Source organism: Peromyscus eremicus, chromosome 3 (genome assembly GCF_949786415.1).
Source record: "Peromyscus eremicus chromosome 3, PerEre_H2_v1, whole genome shotgun sequence".
In the NCBI taxonomy this organism is placed as follows: Eukaryota; Metazoa; Chordata; class Mammalia; order Rodentia; family Cricetidae; genus Peromyscus; species Peromyscus eremicus.
Window position 1 is genome coordinate 2,459,956 of NC_081418.1, and position 25,752 is coordinate 2,485,707.

A 25,752-nucleotide genomic window follows, 5' to 3' on the forward strand; every position below is an offset into this window, starting at 1 on the left:
CTCTTGAAGATTTCCTTCAAACCTTTTCTTTATTCTTCTTTTGCATTCTCTATTCCTTCTCTCATCCTTGATGTTTTCTTTCTAACTCTATCTTTACTCTTGATGTTTCCCTTCTAATTCTCTCATTCTTGATGTTTTCCTTCTAACTCATTCTTTTTTTTTTTTTTTTTTTTTGGTTTTTCAACTTTCCTGGAACTCGCTTTGGAGACCAGGCTGGCCTCGAACTCACAGAGATCTGCCTGGCTCTGCCTCCCGAGTGTTGGGATTAAAGGCGTGCGCCACCACCGCCCGGCCTAACTCATTCTTGACGTTTTCCTTGTAACTCTCATTCTTGATGTTTTCCTTGTAACTCTCATTCTTGATGTTTTTCTTCTAGCCTATTTTAACTCTATATTTATTCTTTTTCTTACAGCTTATATAACCCAGCAAAATCTTTTAGGCAATATAAAAATTACAACATGGCTACATTCTGTTTTTCAAGTGAATGATTACAATGAATACAAAACAAACAGTTAAAAACAGCATTTTTTCCCATATCCCTTATATGATTAACATTTTAGGTATTGTAGGTGAGAAACAAATTATCCTGTTGTAGAATATTATTTTAAGGTGTGTTACTTTTGTTTATGTTACATTTGTCTAACTCTGTGAAGCTGTGTTATTGTGCCTGTCTAAAACACCTGATAGTCTAATAAAGAACTGAACAACCAATGGCAAGACAGGAGAAAGGATAGGTGGGGCTGTCAGGCAGATAGAATATATAGAAGGAGAAATCTGGGGAGAGAGATCTAGGAGTGAGAGAAGGAGGAGGACATCAGGGGCCAGTCACCCAGCTACACAGCAAGCCACAGAGTAAGAGTAAGATTTACAGAAGTAAGAGAATGGGAAAAGCTCAGAGGCAAAAGATAGTCAGGATAAGTTAAGAAAAGCTGGCTAGAAACTAAGCCAAGCTAATGACAGGCATTCATAAGTAATAATAAGCCTCTGTGCAAATTTATCTGGGAGCTGGGTGGTGGGCCCCCCAAAACGAGTAAAATGCCAACAACAACATTATCCCAAGAGCTCACATACATTCATACCCAAGTAACTTGTTATAGATTAACCATGTGGGCAAGCAAGGTATTCTTCTGTCAGGTCTTTTACTGGCAGGCTGCATTTTGCAGTGACAAAGAAAAGGCCAATTACTTTACTACTTACCTTGAAAGGTAATCTTATAAGGAATCTTAAAGGAATCACAAACTTAAACTTTTATATATGAAAAAGAATCAGTCAGCTCTACTTGAAATCTTTAGGATACATACCCACTCATCAATAGTTTTTATTTTTTTTTAAATCAGGAGATTAATGGCAGAAATGGGTATAAGAAGTTAATCATCACCTTTGGTCATCAACCAATCCTAGCAAGAAAAGTGTGTCAGGTAGTAATAACTGGGCTGCTTTGTTCTTGTTCCCTGACCTGAAAGAGTTCCTCATTCAACTATGTGCCTTTCTAAAACTTTAGATTGTCTTCTTGGGTTTTTTACCTCAAAGCTATTTGATAAAAACACCTTAGTCTAACTTTAAGTTATTTTCAAGGCTTTGTTTCAGCTGTGATGCACTCTGAAACGTGTGAACACATTTCTCAACATTAAGATTAAAAGAATATAAGCTAGCTGGGCTAACTGGGACTCAATTTTTTTCTTAATCATTAACCTGAACTGCAATCTCTGCATCTCCTTAGGTAATATGCATAGGCCCTAGCTGTATAACATTTCCTTGTATTTATTTTTATTCATCAAAACTCTGTATAAGCTAACATTATTGTTATTATCAGTTAGACAGTACAGCTTAGAGAGGAATCATCTCATAACAATCCACAGGTAAAAATGCTCAGTAGAATGGGATGTTTCCATGAGATAAATATACTACATTACAACAGTAGGGATCTCCCCACACCCAATCACACCATGCCAGATACCAGAGAAAGATAGCAGCAACAAACATGTAAAAGCACAGCAGAAGCTGTAGAGACCCACAGAGGTTTCCTAGTGAGTTACTTAGGGTCCAAGAATCTGAGCTTGCTTTACCCAGCAGGGCTGCATAAGGGGATGATTTGACCATGGGCATGGTTACCAGGTGTTTGGAAGGGTCTACACTTGGCTGTGCAGTATGCTTTGATCTAGCAAGGGGGAGGTCTTTTGCTTTGGCATTGTTATAAAAAGCACTTTTGAATAAATGGAAAAGGCTGTTGGGTATTGACCTAGGCCCTCCCAAAGCTAACTTGTGACTGTCTGTCTCCTCTTTGCTATCTTTCTATCTAATATTTTCTTATCCCTCTATCCTCCCCATCAGAACCCTTGAAAAGCACAGATAAAACCAGAACTTGGGACTTAGATACAGAGGAAATAAGTAAGAGAGAGAAGGGGGCACTGCAGAAGCAGGTGGACATGTCTGGTTATGAATTAAGGATCAGGTGATGGTATTCTATTCTTTGGGAGTAAAACTGTATATAAATAAAGCAGAGCAGTTAAAAGTTAAGCTGAAGCAAGTAGTAAAAGTTAGGCTGCAGTAAGTATCTCTCTGTCGGGGTCTGGTGAGATGGCTCAGCAGTTAAGAATGCTGACTGCTCTTCCAGAGGTTCTGAGTTCAATTCCAAGCAACCATAGAACCATCTATAGTGGGATTTGAGGGCCTCTTCTGGAATAAAGGTGTACATGCAGACAGAGCACTCATATACATAAAAAGAATAAATAAATCTTTAAAAAGTATCTCTGTCTCTATTTTTCTCTTAATCTCTATCTACTAAATTAGGTAAAAATATAGAGTTTAGGTATAGGGATATTATATAGGAAGAAACTTAGGGTAAGAGTAGAATTTCCCTAGTGCCGGACCTGATGCACAGAAAACAGCATCCAGGAACAAGCAGCCACTGCGGACTTAGCAGTCTGAGAAAGAGAAGCCAATATAGAGCAGGGAAATAGTAACCAGATGTTTGTATTTTCATTTGTAGAGAGTTTGAAAACCAGAAGAGTTAAGGTAGAACAGGAACAAGTACAGAAGTTCTTAGTGTTTGTAGAGGAGCTGTGTCCTTGGTTTTCTGACTATGAGACTCTGGACGCAGACTCATCGGGGAGAACCCAGAGTCAAAATGCAACAACATTATGAGGAGCATGGGATGGAAATGATCACAGTGGAAGCTTTTGGACTGTGGGCACTAATTTTGGACAGTTTGGATCTGAGTCCTGAGTGGCAGGGGGGAATTTTCCCTGAGGCAGATATGGACGAAACAAAACCTTCCACTCCACCAGAGCTGCTGCTGAATGGGAATGCTTTTACAAAATTGATCACTCAAGGTCTGTCCCCTCTTGACCATGAAGCTCAGTTTAAAGAACAGAAAACTTGGGATAAGACAAGGGAGGAATTGATAGCCATAGGGATTGCTGTGGTTATTCCAGCTACTTGCATGCACTTAGTAGGGACCTGATTTAGACCTGCAAAGAATTAAGCTCTGTACTTTCCCTTGCCAGCAGCTGATAGAGATGGGTAAGTCCTTCTTGCTAGCTGCCAACCTAAGACAGATTACACTAGACAGAATGTGTATCTCCATGATGGGTAAGGCTGATTAGTAAAGAAGAAGACGACCTAAGACAGGCAGTGTCTTCTGAGGGGTCTGAGGGACCCTTTAAAATATTAAGAAGAGGGAGTTGTGGAGAGCCAGAGAGGTTTCCTAGTGAGAACTTACTCAGGGTCTGAGAATCTGAGCTTGCTTTACCCAGCAGGGCTGCATAAGGGGATGATTTGATCATGGGTGTGGTTACCAGGTGTTTGGAAGGGTCTACACTTGGCTTTGCCATGTAATTTGATCTAACAAGGGGGAGGTCTTTTGCCCCACTCCTTGGCATTGTTATAAAAAGCCCTTTTGAATAAACGGAAAAGGTTGTTGGGTCCTCCTGAAGCTATCCTGTGTTTCTATCTTTCTCCTTTTTGCTGTCTTTCTATCTGATATATTCTTATTCCTCTCTTCTCATAAGACCCTAAAGTTGGAAGCTGGCCTCCCACAAAAAGGAAAAGACATTCTGGGGTCTGTGGTCTCTGGGCCTTGCCTGTCTGAGATGTACCCATCAGGGAGTTTCCTCCTGGTGGGCTGACACCTTGAACTTCAATTGCAACCTGCTGCTCCTTTGATGAGACCACCAGCACTGGCTGGTTTCCCTTTTTACTGCCGGTGGAGCATCCTGTAGAGGGACACAGCCTGGTCCTCATTCTAGACCCAGAGCTAGGAAAGAGTGCTGAGCTTGGGCAGTTCACTGAAGAAGATTCTTCCTCCTGTGGAATTCACCACTCTCCAATGTCTTACTTGCATTTGCACTAGGATGCATGCACCCATGTTGTGGCCAGAGTTCAACTACCTTATTCAATTGCTTTCCTGAAAGTATGCACACACACAGTAAATAAATGAATCACTCAATCAATGAATAAATAAATGCTAAAAGTATAAAAATAAAAAGTAATATAATTCTGTCAGGTTATAATCTCTTTTTCTCTGTCTCTGTCTCTCTGTGTCTCTCATGTTTATAGCAAGCTAGTCTTTCCCATCATTAGAATCTAGTGAGATGTTCTTGCCATCTAAGTATGTTGTCTACACAAAAGATATGAACATAAAATATAGTGATAACCTTTTAAAAAAGATCTTGGAACTCAGTATTTCAAAATATTTTGGGTGTGTTTGTTCATGTATATAAGGGGTGGCACATGCATGTCATGGTGCATCAGTGGAAAGCTTGGGCATCAGTTCTTGCCTTCTACCTTGTTTGAAACAGGGTCTCTTTGTTCTTTGAGGCAAGGCTTGTTGGTCCTTGAGTTTTGGGGATTCTCCTGTCTTCACCCCCATTTCAGGACTGCTGGAATTACAGGTGCGTGCTACTTACCTGCCTTTACATGGGTCCTGGGGATTCAAACTCAGGCCCTAAATCTTGTGAGGCAAGTGCATTACCCACTGAGCTATCTCCTCAGTCCAGAGCTAGATATTTTTAAGTGTTTGTTTTATATTTTAAACAAATGAAGTAAATAGTCAGATACTTAGACATTTGGGCAATAAAATGTTTACTTTGTATAAATTATTTTATGGTCCAGGAACTATATATTTTAGAAACTCCAAATAGAAAAAATACATAATGGCAACACTTAGGTGTAGCTTGAGTTTTCCTGCCTGGCCCACAGTCAGGACAAATCTCTTTCACCTGCCAGTCCCACAGCCACTCAGACCCAACCAAGTAAACACAGATACTTGTATTGGTTACAAACTGTATGCCCATGGCAGGCTTCTTGCTAACTGTTCTTACAGTTTAAATTAATCCATTTCCATTAATCTATACCTTGCCACATGGCTCGTGGCTTACCGGCATCTTCACAAGATGTTTCTCATCGTGGCGGCTGGCAGTGTCTCTCTGACTCAGCCTTCCACTTCCCAGCTTTATTCTCCTCCTTGCCCCGCCTATACTTCCTGCCTAGCCAACGGCCAATCAGTGTTTTATTGATTAATCAGCAACACATTTGCCATACATCCCACAGCACTTAGGGGTTGTACCTACAAGGAATTGTAGGGAACGTGAATATTTGTGGTTTCTTCTGGGTCACTGTAGTCGTCTTTTCTCTCAGAATATAGACACTGTGCCTGCTGTGTCAGCATCCCACTCTTTGTCTTTTGGAGGGACTCTGAAAGGCACTCATATCCTTAAGCAGATTATTAAAATAGGAGCCCATGCAATGAATGATACCCTTTTGGAAGGATTTGGGTACATAAAAAAAATTAGAGATAGGTATGTATTTCTCACTTTCTACTTGTTAGAACTAGGTGTGTTACTTATTGACAAACAAGCCTGCTCCAGAGAGACCAATGATGAGCTATGTATTATGGATACACTGTCTACAAAATTATTAAACGAATAAACATAGCAATTGTATCAGAGTAAGAAACGACATTTCAAATTGTGAAGTTGGATTTCAAATGTCTAGAAACATGCAAATCTGGCTCTTTCCAGCAGAGGGCGAACTTCAGTTGCAAATCAGGACTAAAGACACTTGAATTTTTCTTGATTTTTTTTTTTATAAAGTTTTTATGGTTTACATTTCTTTCAAGATTCAGTTGTCAATCTGTGCTTGAAAGAAATGCGTTTATTTATAAGGTACATGGATCCTGTTATTGAGTATTTGTTTTAAGGCGAGATACCCGTCAAGTGCAAAGGAGAGGCACAGCTCTTTCAGGCTACTTGAGGGGTTGAGAAAGAAAACTGCTTGAGCCCAGGACACCAGCCTGGGGAACATCGCAAAACCCTGCCTTGAAAGACAGAATAAACATTTTCCAGAGACACAAGAGTCAGGAATTTGAATGTGGCGAGGGACAGCTTGCTGATTTGGGAGAGGAGGGATTGCTTCACTAACTTGGTTTGCTGGACCTGGGTAAGAAGTTGATAGCTTCTTGGCTGGGGCAGGGGACAAATCTTTGCTGAGCTGTCAGCCCGGCCAGCCAGTTCACAGATGTCGTTCTAAGGAGAATCCACACTAAAGATACAGAATGCTGCCAATTCGTTATTTCTGCAGGAGTTATTTTATCTAGGGCTTAGCCACATGATGATCCCTCCACTGGTGGCACACACTGCAGGTGTTCAAATGGTTGTCCTTCTCTTCCATCCCAGCGGCTGCTGCTTCCCCCTGTGCAGTCTGATCTGGGCATGGTGGGATTCTTGCAGTCCCTGCTCCTTGGAAGACTGAGGCAGGAGAGTTGCTTGATCTTACAAGTTTCAGACCAGCTAGATAACACAGTTGGACTCTGGCTCAAATAGACCCCTCATGTTGGTCCCAAAAGGTGTTTTCTATTCCCCATGTTTCCTTCTACGTGGTCAAAGCAGTTGGTTCCCTTTAATAGTCTCGGGACACATGTTTATAAAGCTTCTAAAGTTAAAAAGTCATGCCATCTGTTTAAATGTTGGTACACATAGCTGATTTATTTTCAAATGTTCATTACTGAATTATAAAATGAAACATACACTGAAGTAATGTTATAGTAGCTCCACATCTACCTCGGAGGTGAGGGGTGTCACTTTGGCTCTTTTCATGGGGCTTGGGGAAGGGGTAGGAAAAGCTTTCAACAATGTTCAGATTTTTTTTATTGCAAAGTAAAGGGCTTTCTGGAACTCTGATTCTCAAGTGGCACTTTTTCTTTTTAAAGCAACCTCCTTTTTTCTTTTTTTTCCCAAAGGGTATACACATCTATACTGTTTGTTCTACTGTCTGTTTAAAAGATATATTTCTGTGTTTATATGTGAACAAACCATTTCCAAATAGATGATAGCCAGTTCTGTAGGAAGCTATACACGTGCATACTTTTGTGTGAGTACATGGTGTGGGCAAGGAGCACAAGGACAAGGGTTTCATCGCAAATGACTCTGGTTTGAATGTGTCCCTATAAGGCTCATGTGTTAGAATGTCAGCTCCCAATGCAACAGTGTGGAGGGGTAGTGGGACTTCTTACAGCAGCTGTGGCCGTGGACCCTGAGCCTAACAGATGGACTGATCTCAGGATGACTGAGTTATCACAGGACAGGTTGTTATACAAACAAATTCTGCTCCCCCAGTCCCCTCTAGCCTTGGGCATGCTGCGGCTAAGCACAAAGGTCCTCACTAAGCCATGAGGGACTTTGTAACTCACCCAGTCTGTGATTTTCTATTATTGCAGCAGAATATAAAAGGAGACAGGGATCTATTGGGTCTAGAGGAGAATTCCTTGGTCTTCACAGAGTGACCCTGTCTGTGCTTCCTGCCTCTATCCGTGGCTCTTGGTGACTTTGCCTGTGCTGCTGGGCTTGGCTTTTCCTGCTTCCCCACCCATAAGCTCTTTCCTTTCTTCTTGCCACTTGGAAATTTCTCTAACAGGCTGCACAAGCATCCAAGAACTGCTTTCATTGCTGCATTCTGAGAGCAGTTGTTTTTGTTACCATTGAGGCAGTTAACACATTCACTGTGCGTCTATCTGGGTGTCTGACATGATAAACATGATTGATTTTCACAAGTTAGCCAGTCTCTGTTCCTACTCTGCCGCCCTCCACCCAGAGCTGTGCTAGGCAGCTAACTATCTTGTGGTTTATATCTGAACAATATATATATTGTTCAAGGACATTCTCTTTCCTTGCCATTTTTTCCTAAACATGTTTTTCCCCTCTAACTTTTTCCATTTAGCTTGGTGAACAGTCTGTCACTCAGGGTTTTTCCTTGTTGTCACATTGCACTTTCAGGTGTGCAGGACTCTCCTGAGTTTCTTTTCTTTGACCTTTTCCTTTAGTGGAGGTGGTAAACAGCAGCGGATAGTTAAAGACACAGACGATCGCTTGCTGCGTTATCTAAGCGCTTACTCTGTTCTAGATGTACTTCAGAGCTGCTTGTGTATATTAATACATTTAATCCTCATCAGGGTCTTATGACACACACACCTCATTGTCCCACTTAAGGAAACAAGAGCAGAGGTAACCCTCATTCTCGTATAGCAAGTGCGTTTGTCTGCTGAGCCGTCTCCCCAGACCTTTGTGTTGATGGTATTGAGGAGTTAGCTCTGTGGTCCTCGCTTAGCTTGTCTAAGGCTCTGGCTTCCATCCCTAGCACTTCAAAACAAGCAAACAGAAAATGCTTATTTACTCACTCTTCACGCTGCCTCATTGTGTGCTGCTGTGTGCCATCCACTCATTAATTTTTAAACTGCATGCCGTGTTATTTTGTCCATTAGGAACTGTTGTGGAATATTATTTTAAGGTATGTTACTTTTGTTTATGTTGCATTTGTTTAACTGTGTGAAGCTGTGTTACTTTGCCTGTCTAAAACACCTGACGCTTAAATAAAGAACTGAACAGCCAATAGTGAGGCAGGAGAGAGAAATAGGCAGGGCTGTCAGGCAGAGAGGATAAATAAAAAGAGAAATCTGGGAGGAGAGATCTAGGAAAAAAGAAGTAGCCAGAGAAGGAGGAGAACCCCAGGGGCCAGACACCCAGCTACACAGCAAGTCACAGAATAAGAGTAAGATTTACAGAAGTAAGAGAATGGGAAAAGCACAGAGGCAAAAGGTAGACAAGACAAATTAAGTAAAGAAAAGCTGTCAAGAAACAAGTCAAATGAAGGCCGGACATTCATAAGTAATAATTAGCCTCCATGTGTGATTTATTTGGGAGCTGGGTGGTGGGGCCACCAAAAGAGTAAAAAAAAAAAATCTAACAACAAGGAATAAATGAACAGTCATATTTCTTTGCAAAAACCTTTCCAACTCCGCTAGCTCCATATGCCTATATTGCCATTTCAAAAGACCCTCTAAATTTGACTAGGCTTCTGCAGGATAAATTTTTAGGAAAGCAGTTTTTTTATCTGGACAGCTTGGAAATACAAAACAACATGCAGTTTCTGATATTTCTTAGCGCAATCCCTAACTTTCTTAATTCCTGTAAAACTAAATTCCAGTAACTCCTAGACTTCTGTCTGCCTGGGAACTTCTCAAGGAGCTTGCTAAAAATACAGAGCCTTAGGTAACAGATTAAAATACTTGGGATGTAAATATCCTCTAGACACCAAAATATGAAGGAGGAGGTGGGCTGTGGAGGGGGAAGGCAGGAGCCCCTGAGCTCTGTAGACCCATACAGCGAAGTGCTAAAGAGATGGGCTTTTCAGCACAGCCATTCAGGAAGCTGATGGAGTAGAAGGATTTATCCCCATTATTAGGTCCCTTGCTGCCTTTTGGGTAGTAGCCACCTTTTAAAATTTAGCTTGCAGCTGTGGTGGGAACCAAGGGTACCTTGTGTATTTAGTCTACAAGTAGCTGAACTTCTCCTGAGAAAGGTCAAGGAGGAGCCTAAGAGGTTGTTATGGTCCATTTTCTTTAAAAAAAAAAAAAAGATTTATTTTTCTGTGTGTGGGTGTTTTTCCTGCATGCTGGGTGCCCACCAAGGCTGTAAAAGTGGGCTAGCTCCCCAGAACTGGAGAAGCCAACACCCCTGAGCGAGTTCTGGGAAACAGACTTGAGTCTTCTACAGAGTAGGGCGCTCTTAACTGCTGAGCCGTCTCACTAGCCTGTATTTTTTTTTTAAGAACTCTGTTCAGTCCCACACCCTCCTCTGGTCTCTGGAGTTTGTGAAGGGTGCAGGCTCCTGCCAACAGGGACAGAGGACAGTCAAGGGGTTTCAAAAGCTGCTACTGGGTGGCAGTTCCGGCCTTTTCTCCATGTTGGTGTCCTTTTCTGCTGAATTGGGTATTTTAAAATTGCTTTGTTTTCACAGTCTCTTGAATTTATTATCTTATTTCCAACAGGAGGGAGAGGGGGAAGGGATCTGTGTCTAAGCTGAGGCATTTTGCCTTTATCCTGCTGGTAGGGTCCTACCAGGCTGCACACCAAGAGGGAGATGGAGCTGTTGCCAAGGGAGGATTACATTATACAGAGTTCAGTCAGGACATCTCCTGGGTTTCTGCTTCTCTTTGTCTGTCTGTTGGAGGGACACTGTGAGAGCTGCTAAGTCCCTAGATCTATGTTTGTTGGTGCTTGGTCCATGACTGTGGGAACAACTGCTCTGTGTAACTCTAAGGTGTGGGATATTTTGTTTCTGAAATGAAGAAGTAGGAGAAAGCCAATAAGAGTGGCCTCTGGGTCAGGGAAAGGAAAAAAATCTCCCTCCTGCTGAGACACACACAGCAGACCCCAAAGGGAGACAGGGAACCAGGAAAAACAAGATAAATTCCCAGGTGGTTTCTGTTGGCTGTGCAATGTGAGCCTTTTTTTCTGCCCTAAGTGCAGAGGTGTTCAGTAATTCTGTGTCTCATTGATATTATTTTAATGGGAAGTTTCTCTCACAGGGATCTCCTAGGGGAAAATAACACTGCAGCAGCTTTCTGTGTTCTACATATGTGCTTTAAAGCATATTATCTATTAATAATAAACAATTACTAGCTTAATTATCTATTAAGTTATTTGTTGCCTACCTGTGTAGGCAACAAATATGTATATATATTATGTATGCTATAATATATATATATATATATTCTCTATAAGTATCATGGGTGGTAAAATACAAATGCATTTTAATGTTTTTTCTAATTTACACTAAGCCCCCCTCCCCCACTGCTGGGAACTAGATCCATGGCCTTACCATGCCCTAGCAAAGGGCTCTGCCACTGAACCCCGCCATAGCCCCATAGTAGATTTAAATTTTTTTCTTTCTTTTTTTTTGTATTTTTGAGATTATAATATAATTACAACATTTCTTCCTTCCCTTTCTTCCTTTCGAACCCTGCCATATACCCCTCCCTACTCTCCTTCAAATTCATGGCCTTTTGTACTAATTGTTATTGCATACATATATGTATCTGTACTATATGTATATTTATTCCTAAATGCAATCTGTTCAGTCTGTATAATGTTACTTGCGTGTATGTTTTCAGGGCTGGTCATCTGGCACTGGACAACCATTTGGTATCCTCTTCCCTGGAGGACCACCTCTCCTGCTCCCAGTGTTTCTCATTTGGCTATAGTTCCTTGTGAAGGGTCAAGGCCTTGTGTGCTTTCCCCTAAGCAGTTGGGCATGTCCGTTGTTGTCTCCTTGTTCAGCTCATATTTGGGCAGTCATGTTGGTGAGGCTTTATGGATGTAGCTTCTGATGTTACTAAGAAACACACTCCCACAGCAAACTGCCTGCTTCTCTGTCCCTTACAGTCTTTCTGACCCTCTTCTGCAATGTTCCCTGAGCCTTAGGCATGAGAGTGTTTTATAGATGTATCCATTGGGACTGGGCTCCACAACACTACATTTTGATTGGTTGTGGTTTTCTTTAGTGGTCTCTGTCTGTTGCAAAGAGAAGTCTCCTTGATGAGGGGTGAAGACTGCATTTATCTCCACAGTAGATTTTGACCATGGATTTTATCAGTCACCTTATGATTTGACTTGAGTATTTTTTTTTTAACTTAAAAAAGGTTCCTTACCAGACCAAAGACTAATTGCAATGAACATTTGCAAGTAAAGCCTTGTGGACAAAAGGGCATGCTGTGTGACACACTGCAGCTCCCAGTGCCACTACAATGAATGGATATGTGATAGGGAGGTGGGCAAGATGGAGGAACGAAGTGATTTTTTTTTTAAATTTTAATTTCTGTTCTTTTTTTTTTCACTTTTCTTTTGGGAGGAGGCCCCAAGGGAGGAGGGCAGACAGGGAAGGACTTAGAAATAAGTGGGATGGGGTGTATGATGTGAAATTCCCAAAGAATCAATGAAAAATAAATAGTTCCTTTTTTTTTTTTTTTTTGGCCAGGCTGACCTCAGACTCACAGAGATCCACCTGCCTCTGCCTCCCGAGTACTGAGATTAAAGGCCACCACTGACTGGCTCCTCATTCTTAAAAGGGGTAGAAACTATGGATCTAAACATTGTTTGGATTTGTACAAAAAATTTCTCACGTAACACAAAATACTGTGCAGCAACTTCTCCTGTGTCATTGTAGGAGTTTTTAGACAGGTGAGGTGTACTGAATTTTGATTTGACTGAGCAGCATGTCCACATAGTAAATACGAAGAGACACCTGAGTGAAAGCAGAAACCCTGGCTCCATCCCCTCCTTCTTTTCTTACCAGGCTCTGTTATGTGGTTTACTTGTGACATGTCCTGAGGATCCACTGAGGTATTTAGAGCACATGATCATAGTCATCATTCAAAATGGTCTGGAAAACCTTCTTTGGTAAGTGTTGTTTTGTTGTGTGGCAGGGAAATATTTTGAAGGCCAAGAACTTTGTATAGTATCATTATAAGGTCTTGCCAATGAACGTTTCAAATCAGGGGCTTGTTAAAGAATCCCTCCATAGGCTGTTAGGTCCCCAAGATTTAATGTGACCAATATAGTCACTGATTTTCTCAGTGTGAGAACAGAGTAAGCTCCCATTTGTGCTCCTAGGACAGAATGTTTCAAGGTGAGGATGAGAAAAGGGTGGCACACTCTTCTCAGGAACTCAGCAAATTCTGGTGATTCTGACCTGCCTCCTTAGGGGAAGTACCCTCCCACTCCACATGCACACACATGAGAGTCAGTGACTCAGTTATGGAATTACTTCAAAATGTAATTAATTTTGATCTTGCTTTGTAATTTTATTAAAGGGACATGTGCATTGATCCATCACTGAAACCAAAAATTCGAAGACTTTCTGAAACTTACCTGGAACAACTTTTTGGACTGGATGACCAGCTGGTAATTAATTAAGCACTTCAAAACACATCTTAAGTTCTGATGGAAATACCCAAACAGATTTTAGGTTTTACAGGGGGCAGGATGCATGAGATCAGAAACTCCTTTGAATTGAGGCCATTCAGGAAAGTGATAACAACACACTCAGAACCAAACACGTCCATTCTAACTGTCTGCCATTCTCCCTCTCTTCCTCTCATGGGCAGAAATAGCATTCTGAAAGCTGGGTTTAACAGCACACTCTATAATCTCAGGAGGCTGAGGCAGGAGGATGGAGAGATTGAGGGGCAACTCGGGCTCCTTGGCAAGATCCTCTCAAAACAAAGGAAAAGCCTTAGAGGACTCTTTAAAGGGGATATTCTCTTTCCTTCCTAGTTACTCCCTTTTGTGTTCCACCCTCCACTGTCTGCTGGTGGCCCCAACAAATGAGGATACAGGGAATCATGCTTATAAAGTTATAACCAAAATGTTAATGAGATTGAACTTGAAAACCAGATCTGGTTGTCCCTGAAATGAGGACCTTTTCCAGCAACTCCTCTAAAGAGAAATGGAAGTAATAGAGGAGTTGGAGATTTTTAGAGCAGTGTGTGTGTGTTGGCAAAAATTACATGGAGAGAGAAATGTAAACAAAAATTAGATATGCTTAGGACAGTGTATGGCATTTGGTAATGCTAGGGATATGGCCTGTGTAAGCCCAAGTAAAACTTGGGGGCTCTCAGTAAAGTTGGACATTGAAAATTGTAATCAAAGTCATATTCAAAGTGCTGAGACACCGGAACACAAGGATGGGTTGTGGTTAGCCTTAATCCTCAGTGTTCTGCAACAGAGAAACAGATGCAGAGGACTGGGATGTTCTGCCAAGTCTGGGATTAGCTGGAGGCACCAGTGCATGGGCTAGAACCCATGCATCTGATCAGAACTGATGTGCATTATGATGTGTAGATTAAGTAACACTACATCAACTACAGAGCTTTGATCTACTACAGAGTGCAGATATCTGCAAGCTATGTTCTTGGAGATATTCAGGGACAACCTCAGGGACTAAAAGAGAGGGGCAGGGGACAGGATTCTGGGCTCTCCATTTCCATCTTTTCTCTCTAGAGTAAGTTTGCTTTCAATGTTATTTTGACTGAAAAAAAAATCCATTGCTGTAAACAGGCTAACATGTTTGAAAACACTAATGGAGAGAGAGAGAGAGAATAAACTTCATGGCCAGTATTTTGACAAGGATCACAGAAGACATGAAATCAGGTTGCACCAATGTCTGTAGAAGTCCCTTTGGAATCTTTAAACTACTGGGAAGAATTCCAAGAGGCATCAACAGTTCAAACCTAAAGTTCTACTGGAAAATAGATATGCTTTGTGATATTAAAGCACAAAGGAAAAGTGATGGAAGCTGATTCAGACCTTGGTAGGAGTGTGGTAATTTGCCAAGGTATAGAACACATACTATATAAGTTGACAAAAAAGTAACTATGAGATGTGACCTTTCAGCAACACTGAAGAAAACGTTTTAGATATAAAAATGTGAATCTCCAGGTGCTCTGGGTTGCTTAATTAGAGAGCTCAGCCTAGGTTGGATGTGGATTAATTCACTCTTTCACACTCAGAAAAAAACATTAAAAATAACAACATTGAAGAATGAACATTAATCCTCAGTGAATTTGACATTCAAATCATTGTATAGTAATATTAGCTTTATTTTAAATGATTTTATTAAAATGATTTATTAGCTTTATTTTATTGATTTTACTTTTTTTTTTTCAAGACATGATTTCTCTGTGTAACAGCTCTGGCTGTCCTGGAACTTGCTTTGTAGACCAGATTGGCCTTGAACTCACAGAGATCTGTTTGGTTATGCCTCCCGAGTGCTGGGATTAAAGGCATGTGCTGCCACACCTAGCTGATTTTCACAAAAATTTAAAGGTCACAAACTATTACATCTCACATTGCTTAAGGTTGCTTTGCAGGATTTTACAATCTCACACTCTACAGTTCTACACAGTAGGGCTGCCTATATCTGCCTGTTCATAAAATATAATGTGTCTTGTCACTTAGAAGACTGGACAAAGGGAACTGGGCAAGCCAAAAAGATGCTCTTAAAAAGCTGAAATTGCTTTCATAACCACAGACAGAAAGACATTTAATTATGCAACCCAAGATGAGAGACTCAACCTTTGTGAGGAAGAGAGTAACCCCACGGACTCAATTCCCATTTCTTAGGGAAAAAAAAACTCCATATGTGCCTGCTAACGACAAGAGAGCATACTTGGAAACTTCTAACGATGGAAAAGTTGAAACATAACAGCAAAGTTAATGCCGCAATGCAGCCTGAACAACAGCTGTCCCATTGCATGTCTAGTTTATTTCCCTTCTGTCCTCTGTGTCAGAGTATTGGAAGACCAATCTTAGGACTTATTTCAGATATGGGACAGAAGAATCTCTCAGCTGGGACACAGGAAATGTTCAGTTACACTTAATTTTTAAAAAATCCTTAGGTGTGCGTCCCTGACAGGAAAAGATGGCTGTAGAGAACATAAATGCAGTGCTAGGGTAGAGCATGGTGGCAGCCAAGGAAGATCTCTAGTGGTGGTTTCCCACAGACATACCACGTCAAACATCCTTCAGACTACAGATGTTTACCTGCCCAAGTGCTGGGGAAGCCAAGTGAGGGACCATGGAGCCAGCTTTCAGTGTAACAAAGGGTCACTGAAGGCAGGAAGGACATAGTTGCCTATCCAACCCATCCCTTAACCTCAAGCAGCTCAGCATCCAGGGAGATACCACCCTGTGGTGATATTGTGTCCCCCAATATATTGTGCACCCTAATAAACTTATCTGGGGTTAGAGAACAGAACAGCCACTAGACAGACATAGAGGCCAGAAAATGGTGGCACACACCTTTAATCCTATGACTTGGGAGGCAGAGATCCATCCAGATCTCTGTGAGTTCAAAGCCACACTGGAAACAGCTAGGCATGGTGACACACACCTTTAATCTCAGGAAGTGATGGCAGGAAGCAGAAAGGTATTTAAGGTGTGAGGACCAGGAACTAGAGCTGGTTAAGCTTTTAGCAGCAGTTCAGCTTCCAGTTTGAGGAAACAAGATCAGCTGAGAAGTTGGCCAGGTGAGGTGGCTGTGGCTTATTCTACTTCTCTGATCTTTCAGCGTTCACCCCAATACCTGGCTCTGGGTTTGTTTTTATTAATAAGATCTTTGAAGATTCGTGCTACACCACCCTCTTTGCCAGAGGACAGAGGCTAAAATTCAGATTTTAGACTGGACAGTCAGTACTAGGTCTGCCTCAGTGCAAGCCCGTGTTTGGAAAACCCCACAGCCCCTAATGCCCAGCTGGTTCCTGCAGACAGGCTGGGTGATGAGAGAAACTGTCCTCCCTCAACCTAGGGCAGTACAGCAGGGAACAGGACTCTCCTGCCCCTCCTCTGGGGAGGAGGGCACAAGAGCTGGCACAGGCTGGGCCTTAGAGGTCACTGCCAGGTCCACCATAGTGAGACCCAGCCCTCCACAGACACTGGAGGCCCTATACCCAGGTCAGGCCCTGGCCTTTGCTAGAGACTTGTGTGGTAGTGGGTGTTGTGAGTGACAGTCCTCTGAGCCAAATAATTGCTATCTGGGGTAGTTCAGCTGTACCCCCTTGCAAGAAGACCACCCAAGCTGTGCTGTTGACTGTTTACACTACCTTTCTGGATGAGTGGGGAGAGTCATGGGACCCTTACCTGAGTATCCACCTGCTCCTATCTCCTGTTATAAATGACTCTGTGTAATTGCACATGGCTGGAATATATAGACTAGGGCTGATGCAAGGGGGCTCTATCTATGCAGCTGTGAGGATGCCTGCATCCCTACTGAGTAAAGGCTTTCTGGGTGCAACCTGGGGGTAAGAGCACCCACACTCCGGTAAGTAACCCTCACCTGTGCTTTGTAAGGAAGCCAGATAAACTCAGCAGTTCCTCAGCGTGAACTTTGGCAGACTTATGTTGCACTTTGTTGTTGGAACCTTAGGAGAATGGGTAGACATTATTAATATCTCCCCTGGGAAGGAATTTTAGTGACAGTGGGGCCAACTGTAGTTTGGCCCTTCACCATTTCCAGCCTTGAAACGAACCTGGGGCACATGCATCCTCCAGAGACTAGGAGGTTCTCTGAAGCTGTGGACTAGGAAGGGCTGTTTCTTTCATCGTCTCCTAACATCTGGCAGAACAGCTGTTGCCAAGCCAGTGCTCACTAACTGGAGTCTGGAGTTCCTGAGGGAACAGGCAGAGTCCTGCACCTCTGGTTTGCATAAGTGCTTTGACTTGGATCACTGACAGCTGCATCATGGCTTCAGAACTGATCCCTGACTGTTCCCTGGGTGTGGGACATGGTAGTCAACACGACACTTTTTCCTAGAACTTAGTTCCAGGCTGGATGAACCTAACAGTGGACAGATTCTTGTGGCTCTCATCACCAGGCCTTCCTGTACACAGGGCTTCTCTAACTGCTTTGGTACTGGAAGAAGAAAAGCTACCCAGCCTGTTGAATTCTGTACTGGCTAAAGTCACTTCTGGCTTGTTGCTGTAGCCCTGACTTTGGACCACAAGTCTACCCAGAGCAGTGTAGGTATTGGTTTCTCCCCAGAGTTGTGCATTCTTGGCAGGCAGTGGGCTCAGGTGCTGTGCTAGCTAGTTTTATGTCAATTTGACACAAGCTAAAGTCATCTGAGAGAAAGGATTCTTAATTACGAAAATGCCTCCATAAGATTGGGCTGTAGGCAAGCCTGTAGGGCATTTTCTTAATTGGTGATTGATGTGGGAGGGCCCAGCTTATTGTGCGTGGTGCCATCCCTGGGGGAGTAGTCCTGCTTTTTATAAGAAAGAGGCTGAGGAAGCCATGAGGACTGTCTTAGTTACTGTTCTATTGCTGTGAAGAGACATCATGACCAAGGCAACTCTTATGAAAGAAATCATTTAATTAGGGCTTGTATTACAGTTTCAGAGGGAGAGTTTGTTATCATCATGGTCGGAGCACAGTGGGAGTACCGCGGGAGGATGGTAACACTCTGGCACTAGAGATGTAGCTGAGTACTACATTCTGATCCATAGGCAGCAGACAGAGAGAAAGAAACACTAGGCATGGTGTGTGCTATTTGAAACTTCCAATCCCACCCCCAACAAGGCCACAACTCATAATCCTTCTAATCCTTCTCAAATAGTTTTACTCCCTTGTGACTAAGCATTGAAATATATGAGTCTATGGGGACCATTCTTATTCAAACCACAAGGAGCAAGCCAGTAAGCAGCACTCCTTCATGGCCTCTGCATCAGCTCTTACCTCAAGGATCCTGCCTTCTTTGAGTTTCTATCCTGACTGCCTTCAACAATAGACTAAGATGTGGAAGTGTAAACCAAACAAATCCTTTCCTCCTCTGCTGGGGGATGCCTTTCTGTATACTGTGAATTTATGTTGTTCCCATTGGTTAATAAATATGCTCCTTTGACCTATGGCAAGGCAGCTTAGAGGCAGGTGGGAAATCCAAGGAGAGAGACAGGAAAGAGATAGATGGAGTCTAGAGAGATGCAAGCCAGCTGCCAAAGGAGCAACATGTAATGAGTCTCAGATAAAGCCACAGAACACATGGCGATACATAGATTAATAGTTATGGGTTGAGTTAAGTTATAAGAGCTAGCTAGCAAGAAGCCTACCATAAGTCATACAGTTTGTAAATAATATTAAACCTCTGAGTGATTATTTTATAATCACCACAGGGCCAGGCGGGACTGGAGAAAACCTTCTGGCTACATGCCCAATTTGCTTTTGGTCATGGTGTTTCATCACAGCAATAGGAACCCTAACTAAGACTGCTGGTGAGAGCTCAGGGCCTTTAGTGGCCACAGGGGCAACATTGGAGCCTCAGGGTAGGCTGTCCACAGTCTTTCTTCCAGAGCTGAACAGAATCCTGCTAAGTGTGTCTGAGCATGTGTTAGACTGTGGCATCCAGGCTACCTCAGCCCTAAGAAGAGGCTGTAGACAGGGGTGCTCTCGAGGTACTCTCCTGGATCTTTTTGAACAACACACCAATGTATATTCAGACAGTGTTCTGAGATTGGACTGCTCTTTAGTACTGGAGCAATAGTTGTTTTAGTTAGGGTTTTTTTTTTTTATTGCTGTGAAGAGACACCATGACCATAGCAACTCTTATAAAGAAAACATTTAATTGGGATGGCTTGGTTACAGTTTCAGAGGTTCAGTCCATTATCATCATGTCAGGGAGCATAGTAGTGTGCAGGCAGATATGGTGCTGGAGCTGAGAGTCCTGCATCTTGATTGACACACTGAGTGAAGCTTGAGAAAAATACCTCAAAGCCCACCCCCACAGTGACACATTTCCTTTAATAAATCCACACCTCCTAATAGTGCCACTCCCTTTGGGGGGCATGTTCTTTCAAACCACCATAGTAGTGTTAGCTGCAGCCCTTTGGAACATTTGGACCAGGGCACTATCCTGTGCTGAAATAGTGAGATGACTGCAGAGAGATAGACAGAAAACAGCAGCTGCTTAGAAATCTAGGTTTGGCAAGTAAACGAAACCAGACTAGGAAGGAGAGGGAAGTGCTTACCCCTTCACAATGCCTCACACTAACAGGCATCAAGAGCTTTGAGGAAACCATGGCCTCACCTAAATGAGGTGCCAGAAACCCACCAGATGTCTAGTATGGGAGAACTCTTAGAGAATTTGAAAGAATGGCTTTTACAATCTCAGTGAGCTTAAAGAAAAACACAAATGTGTGAAAAACACAAATGTGTAGCTAGAGTTTCCTGCCTGGCCCACAGTCAGGACAAACCTCTGTCACCCACCAGTCCCACAGCTGCTCAGACCCAACCAAGTAAACACAGAGACTTATTTTGCTTATAAACTGTATGGCCATGGCAGGCTTCTTGCTAACTGTTCTTATATCTTAAATTAATCCATTTCTATAAATCTATACCTTGCCATGTGGCTCATAGCTTACAGGCATCTTCACATGCTGCTTGTCATGGCAGCGGCTGGCAGTCTCTCTGACCCAGACTTCTACTTCCCAGAATTCTTCTCCTCCTTGTCCTGCCTATACTTCCTCCTGCCTGGCTACTGGCCAATCAGTGTTTTATTTACTAACCAATCAGAGCAACACATTTGCCATACAGAACATCCCATAGCACAAATGTTTTAATACTGTAACAGAAACTTAAAGAGATGCCTTTTTAAAAGGCAACAAAGTCTTAAAAGTCAGTTCAAATATACTGTCCAAGATGATGGGAGAGATTCACGGTAACCCCTATGGAAATATCAGTGACTCCCCCTCCCCTTTTACAAAATCAGATAAAATAATCCTAAAATACATATGCTAACACACACACACACACACACACACACACACACACACACACACACACACACACACACAATCCTGAGTAGCCAAAGCTACTTTGTGCAAAAAGAACAAATCAGGAGGCATTGTATTATCTGACTTGAAAGCACTCCACAAAGCTGTAGTATACAGGAAAACATGAAACAGAACAGAGAGCCTAGAAACTGGTATATATACAGCCAACAGATTGTCAAGGAAGCTGTGTGAGTGTGTGCTGGAGAAAGGACAATTTGTCAATAAATGTTATTGGGAAAGTTGGGAATTAACATGCAGAATGAAGTTAGACCCCTGTCTCTCACCGGGAACACCAACAAGTATCAGCTCAGAATGAACAAAAGACTTAAATGTAAGATCCCAAACTGTGAAACTACTAGAAGAAAACAGGAAAGTAGAATGGGCAAGGTTTTTTGTTTGAGAAGACCCCCAAAATAAAGGTTAGCAAAAGTAGTGGGGTTCTATGAAACTCAGAAGTTTGTATTTAGGAAAAGAATTGGTTACAGAAGTGAAATACAGCTTACAAAATGGGAGAAACTATAAAGACTATGTAGTTGGGTTGGTATCTAGCATGTATAAGGAACTGTAAAAACTTAACAGCCCAACCCCCAAATTACCTGATTCAAAAGCAGGCGATTGAGGCAAATTGACATTTCTCAAAAGAAGACACATAAATGACCAACAGGTCTATGAAAAATGTTCAACATCACTCTCACGGAAACACATCAAAGCACAGTGAGGGTGATACCTACTCCAGGAAGAATGACTGATACATTTTGACGAGGATGCACAGAAAAGGGAGCTACCATATTGTTCTGCCTCTTCATATACATTAAAAGGAAATGAAGTCAGTATATTGAAGAGATATCTGGAGAGCCTCTAATTATAACACTTGAGAGACTGAGGCAGGAGGATCATGAGTTGACACTCAGCCAGGGCGAGATCATGGGACTGTCTCCAATAAAAGCTACAGATGTCTGTAATCCCACACTAATTTCAGTACTAGTCACAGTAGCCAAAGAATAGTAACATTTCTATCTGCTGATGAATGACTAAAGAATGTGTACATACACACAGCAGAATAATGCAACCATGAAAAAATGGAATTCTCTCATTTCCAGAAACATGAACAGAGATAACATTAAGGGAAACAAGCCAGGCTGGGAAAGATCAATGTCTTGGGATCTCACTGGTAGAATCTAAAAAAACAGTTGATCTCATAAAAGTTGAGATTAGAATGGTGGTTATCAGAGGCCTGGGAGATTGGGGCTGGAGGAAACAGTGGAGAAAGAATGGTTCATGGCCCAGTTATAATTAGATAGGAGTGAGATGTTCCAGCTGTAGAAGTGATTAGAGCTAGTAATGTACCAAGCATTTGACAAAGACAGAAGAAGTGTTGGCAGGATGGGATCTACACGGTAGGAGAGAACTTACTGTCTCCTACAAGCTATCCTTTGACCTTCACATATGAGCTGTGGCACACACACAGCATAAATAAATAAAAATGCAATAAAATAATTTTAAAAATCTAGAAGAAAGGTTTTTGGAAGTTATTACCATAAAGAAGTGGTAGATGTTTGAGGAGTTACATTTAATTGGACCTAAACATCACCCAGTGTGTATTAAGCAAGACATTACATAGTGTCTCACTAATATGTATACTTTTTGTTTGTATGTGTGTCTTGAAATAATTGTAAAAAGGAAAAACAAGACAAAAACAGTGCCATTGTTTTACATAATTGCAACAATTGTTGAATATTTCCGAGTGCTAATTATATTCAGGCATAATTATTCCATTTTGGAGTTTCCCAAATTGTCTCAAAAATGTCTTCTTATTTAATGTCTGTTAAAGTCAGAATTCAGAGTCCTCATATTGGACTTGGTTGCGTGTATCTGATTCTTCTGTAATTGACAACAGTTCTCCTGTCTTGTTTCTATTAAATGTCTTATAAACTACATTTTCATTCTTTGTTCTAATCATTTTTGTTGCTAGGTTTTGTATATTTACTGAAGAAATTTGATGTCAATAAGGTTCTTTTCCTTCTTTTTTTTTTAAAATTAAAGATCCTTTAAAAATGATTCTATATGTAGGGGTGTTTTGCCTGCATGCATATCTGGGTACCTCCTCTATGCAATTCCCAAGGAGACCAGAAAAGGGCACAGAATCCCTTGAAAGTAGAGTTACAGATGGTTGTGAAATGCTGTGTAGGTACTGGAAATCAAACCCAGGTCCTCTGCAAAATCAGACAGTGTTCCTAACTGCTGAACCATCTCTCTAGTCCTTTGCATTTTTCTTTTTGCATGCTAATGCTTTATCAACCTTGTAGGCCCATACGGTCTGGTTGACTGACTTAATTAATGCATCATAAGTCTTTAGAAGTTTTAACATAAAAGTTAATCACCAGTGATCAGAATTACAACTGACAACTTGAACTTGAATGATTAAATGTCCTGTAGGCAACTGTATAATTACAGAGTAATTGTATTCTACACTTCATACAACACACTTTCAGAGTAACAGTGCCAGAGTACCACTGTCATTAAGAATATTGAATGTGCAGCCAGGCATGATGGTGGCATGCACACACCTTAATTCCAGTGCTTGGGAGGTAGAAGCAGCTGGTTTTCTGAATTTGAGGCCAGCCTGGTCTATACAGTGAGTTCTAGAACAGCCAGGACTATGTAGAGAGACCATGTCTCAAAAAAAAAATTGAATATGGGTGCTAGAGATATGGTTCAATGGTTAAAAGCACTGGCTAATCTTGTATAGGACAATGATTGGGTTTCCCACACCATCATGGCAGCTCACAATAGTCTGTAATACTACTTCCAGGGGATCTGATACCCTCTTCTGGCTTCTATGTGCACCAAGCTTTCACATGGTATACATTTAGGCCAATACTTAGACACAGAAAAATAAATATTTTCCTTCTTTTTTTAAAATTAATTTTAAAATTTATTTTACATACCAACCACAGTTTCCCCTCCCTCCTCTCATCCCATTCCCTTCCCTCACCTCCTTTCTATACTCCCCCCCCACCATCTACTCCTCAGAAAGGGTAAGGCCTCCCATGGGAGTCAACAAAGCATAGCATACCAAGTTGAGGCCAGACCAAGCTCCTCCCCTCTGCATCAAGGCTGAGCAAGGCATCCCACCATAGGGAGTAGGTTCCAAAAAGCCAGCTCATGCACCAGGACAGATCCTAGTCCTACTGCTAGGGCCCCAACAAACAGACCAAGCTACACAACTGTCATCCACATGCAGAGGGCCTAGGTCAGTCCCATGTAGGCTCCCTAGCTGTCGGTCTAGAGTTAGTGAGCTCCCATGAGCTCAGGTCAATTATTTTGTGGGTTTTCCTGTCATGATCTTGACCCTCCTTGCTTATATAGTCCCTCCTCCCTCTCTTTAACTGGACTCCTGGAGCTAAACACAGTGCTTGGCTGTGGATCTCTGCATCTGTTTCTATCAGTTACTGAATGAAAGTTCTATGATGATAATTAGAGTAGTCATCAATCTGATTACAGGAGGAGGCTAGTTCAGACACCCACTCCACTGTTGCTAGTAGTCTTAGCTGGGGTCATCCTTGTGGGTTCCTGGGGATTTCCCTAGCACTAGGTTTCTCCCTAACCCAACAATGGCTCCCTCTATCAAGATATCTCTTTTGTTACTCTCCCTCTCCATCCCTTCCCCAACTGGACCATCCAGATCCCTCATGTTCCCATCTTCCACCCCCTCCTCTTTGTTCCATCCTTGCCCCCAGTTCACCTAGGAGATCTCATCTATTTTACCTTCCCAGGGTGACCAATACATCCCTTTTAGTGTTCTCCTTGTTACCTCGTTTCTCTAGGGCTGTGGGTTGTACTCTGGTTATCCTTTGCTTTACATCTACTATCCACTTATGAGTGAGTATATAGCATGTTTGTATTTCTGGGTCTGGGTGATTTTTTTCTAGTTCTATCCATTTGCCTGCAAATTTCATGATGCCATTGTTTTGTTTTGTTTTTAACCACTGAATAATACTCCATTGTGTAAATTACCACATTTTCTTTATCCATTCTTTGGTTGATGGACATTTAGGTTGTTTCCAGGTTCTGGCTATTATGAATAATGCTGCTATGGACATGGTTGAACAAGTGTCCTTGTGATATTATTGAGCAGCCTTTGGGTATATGCCCAAGAGTGGTATCACTGGTTCTTGAGGTAGTTTGATTCCCAATTTTCTGAGAAACCGCCATACTGATTTCCAGAGTGGCTGCACAAGATTACACTCCCACCAGCAGTGGAGGAATGTTCCCCTTACTCCACATCCTCTCCAACATAAGCTGTCCTCAGTGTTTTTGATCTTAGCCATTCTGACAGGTGTAAGATCAGAGTCATTTTTATTTGCATTTCCCTGATGACTAAGGATGTTGAGCCATTTCTTAAATGTCTTTCAGCCATTTGAAATTCTTCTGTTGAGAATTCTCTGTTTAGATCTGTACCCCATTTCTTAATTGGATTATTTGGTATTTTGATGTCTAATTTATAGAGTTCTTTATATATTTTGGAGATCAGCCCTCTGTCAGATGTGGGGTTGGTGAAGATCTTTTCCCATTCTGTAGGCTGATGTTTTGTCTTATTTACCATGTCCTTTCCCTTACAGAAGCATCTCAGTTTCAGGAGGTCCCATTTATTAAATTTTGCTCTCAGTGTCTGTGCTACTGGTGTTATATTTAGGAAGTGGTCTCCTGTGCCAATGCGTTCAAGGCTACTCCCTACTTTCTCTTTTTTCAGGTTCAGTGTAACTGGATTTATATTGAAGTCTTTGATCCACTTGGACTTGAGTTTTGTGCATGGTGACAGATATGGACCTATTTCCATTCTTCTACATGCTGACATCCAGTTAAGCCATCACCATTTGTTGAAGATGCTGTCTTTTTTACATTGTACAGTTTTGGCTTCTTTGTGCAAAATCAAGTGTTTGTATTTATGTCAGTATCTTCAATTCAATTCCATTGATCCATGTGTCTATTTTTATACCAATACCAAGCTGATTTTATTACTATAGCTCTATAGTAGAGCTTGAAGTCAGGGATGGTGATACCTTTGGAAGTTTCTTTATTGTACAGGATTGTTTTGA

The 25,752-nt window shown here is 41.8% G+C and overlaps 1 protein-coding gene across 6 annotated transcripts in view; it reads left to right on the forward strand.

Moving 5' to 3' along the window:
* Nucleotides 1-25,752, forward strand: part of Fbxl13 (F-box and leucine rich repeat protein 13) — a 207,044-nt gene that overhangs the window by 3,674 nt on the left and 177,618 nt on the right. For 3 of the 6 annotated variants that reach the window (XM_059257223.1, XM_059257220.1, XM_059257217.1), the window contains exons 3-5: nt 4,824-4,892; nt 12,627-12,730; nt 13,144-13,234. In XM_059257223.1, coding sequence (XP_059113206.1) covers nt 4,824-4,892; nt 12,627-12,730; nt 13,144-13,234 — 264 coding nt within the window. Of the gene's footprint in view, nt 1-4,799; nt 4,893-12,626; nt 12,731-13,143; nt 13,235-25,752 lie in introns of all 6 variants that reach the window. The other 3 variants (XM_059257222.1, XM_059257221.1, XM_059257219.1) reach the window with 3 other exon arrangements.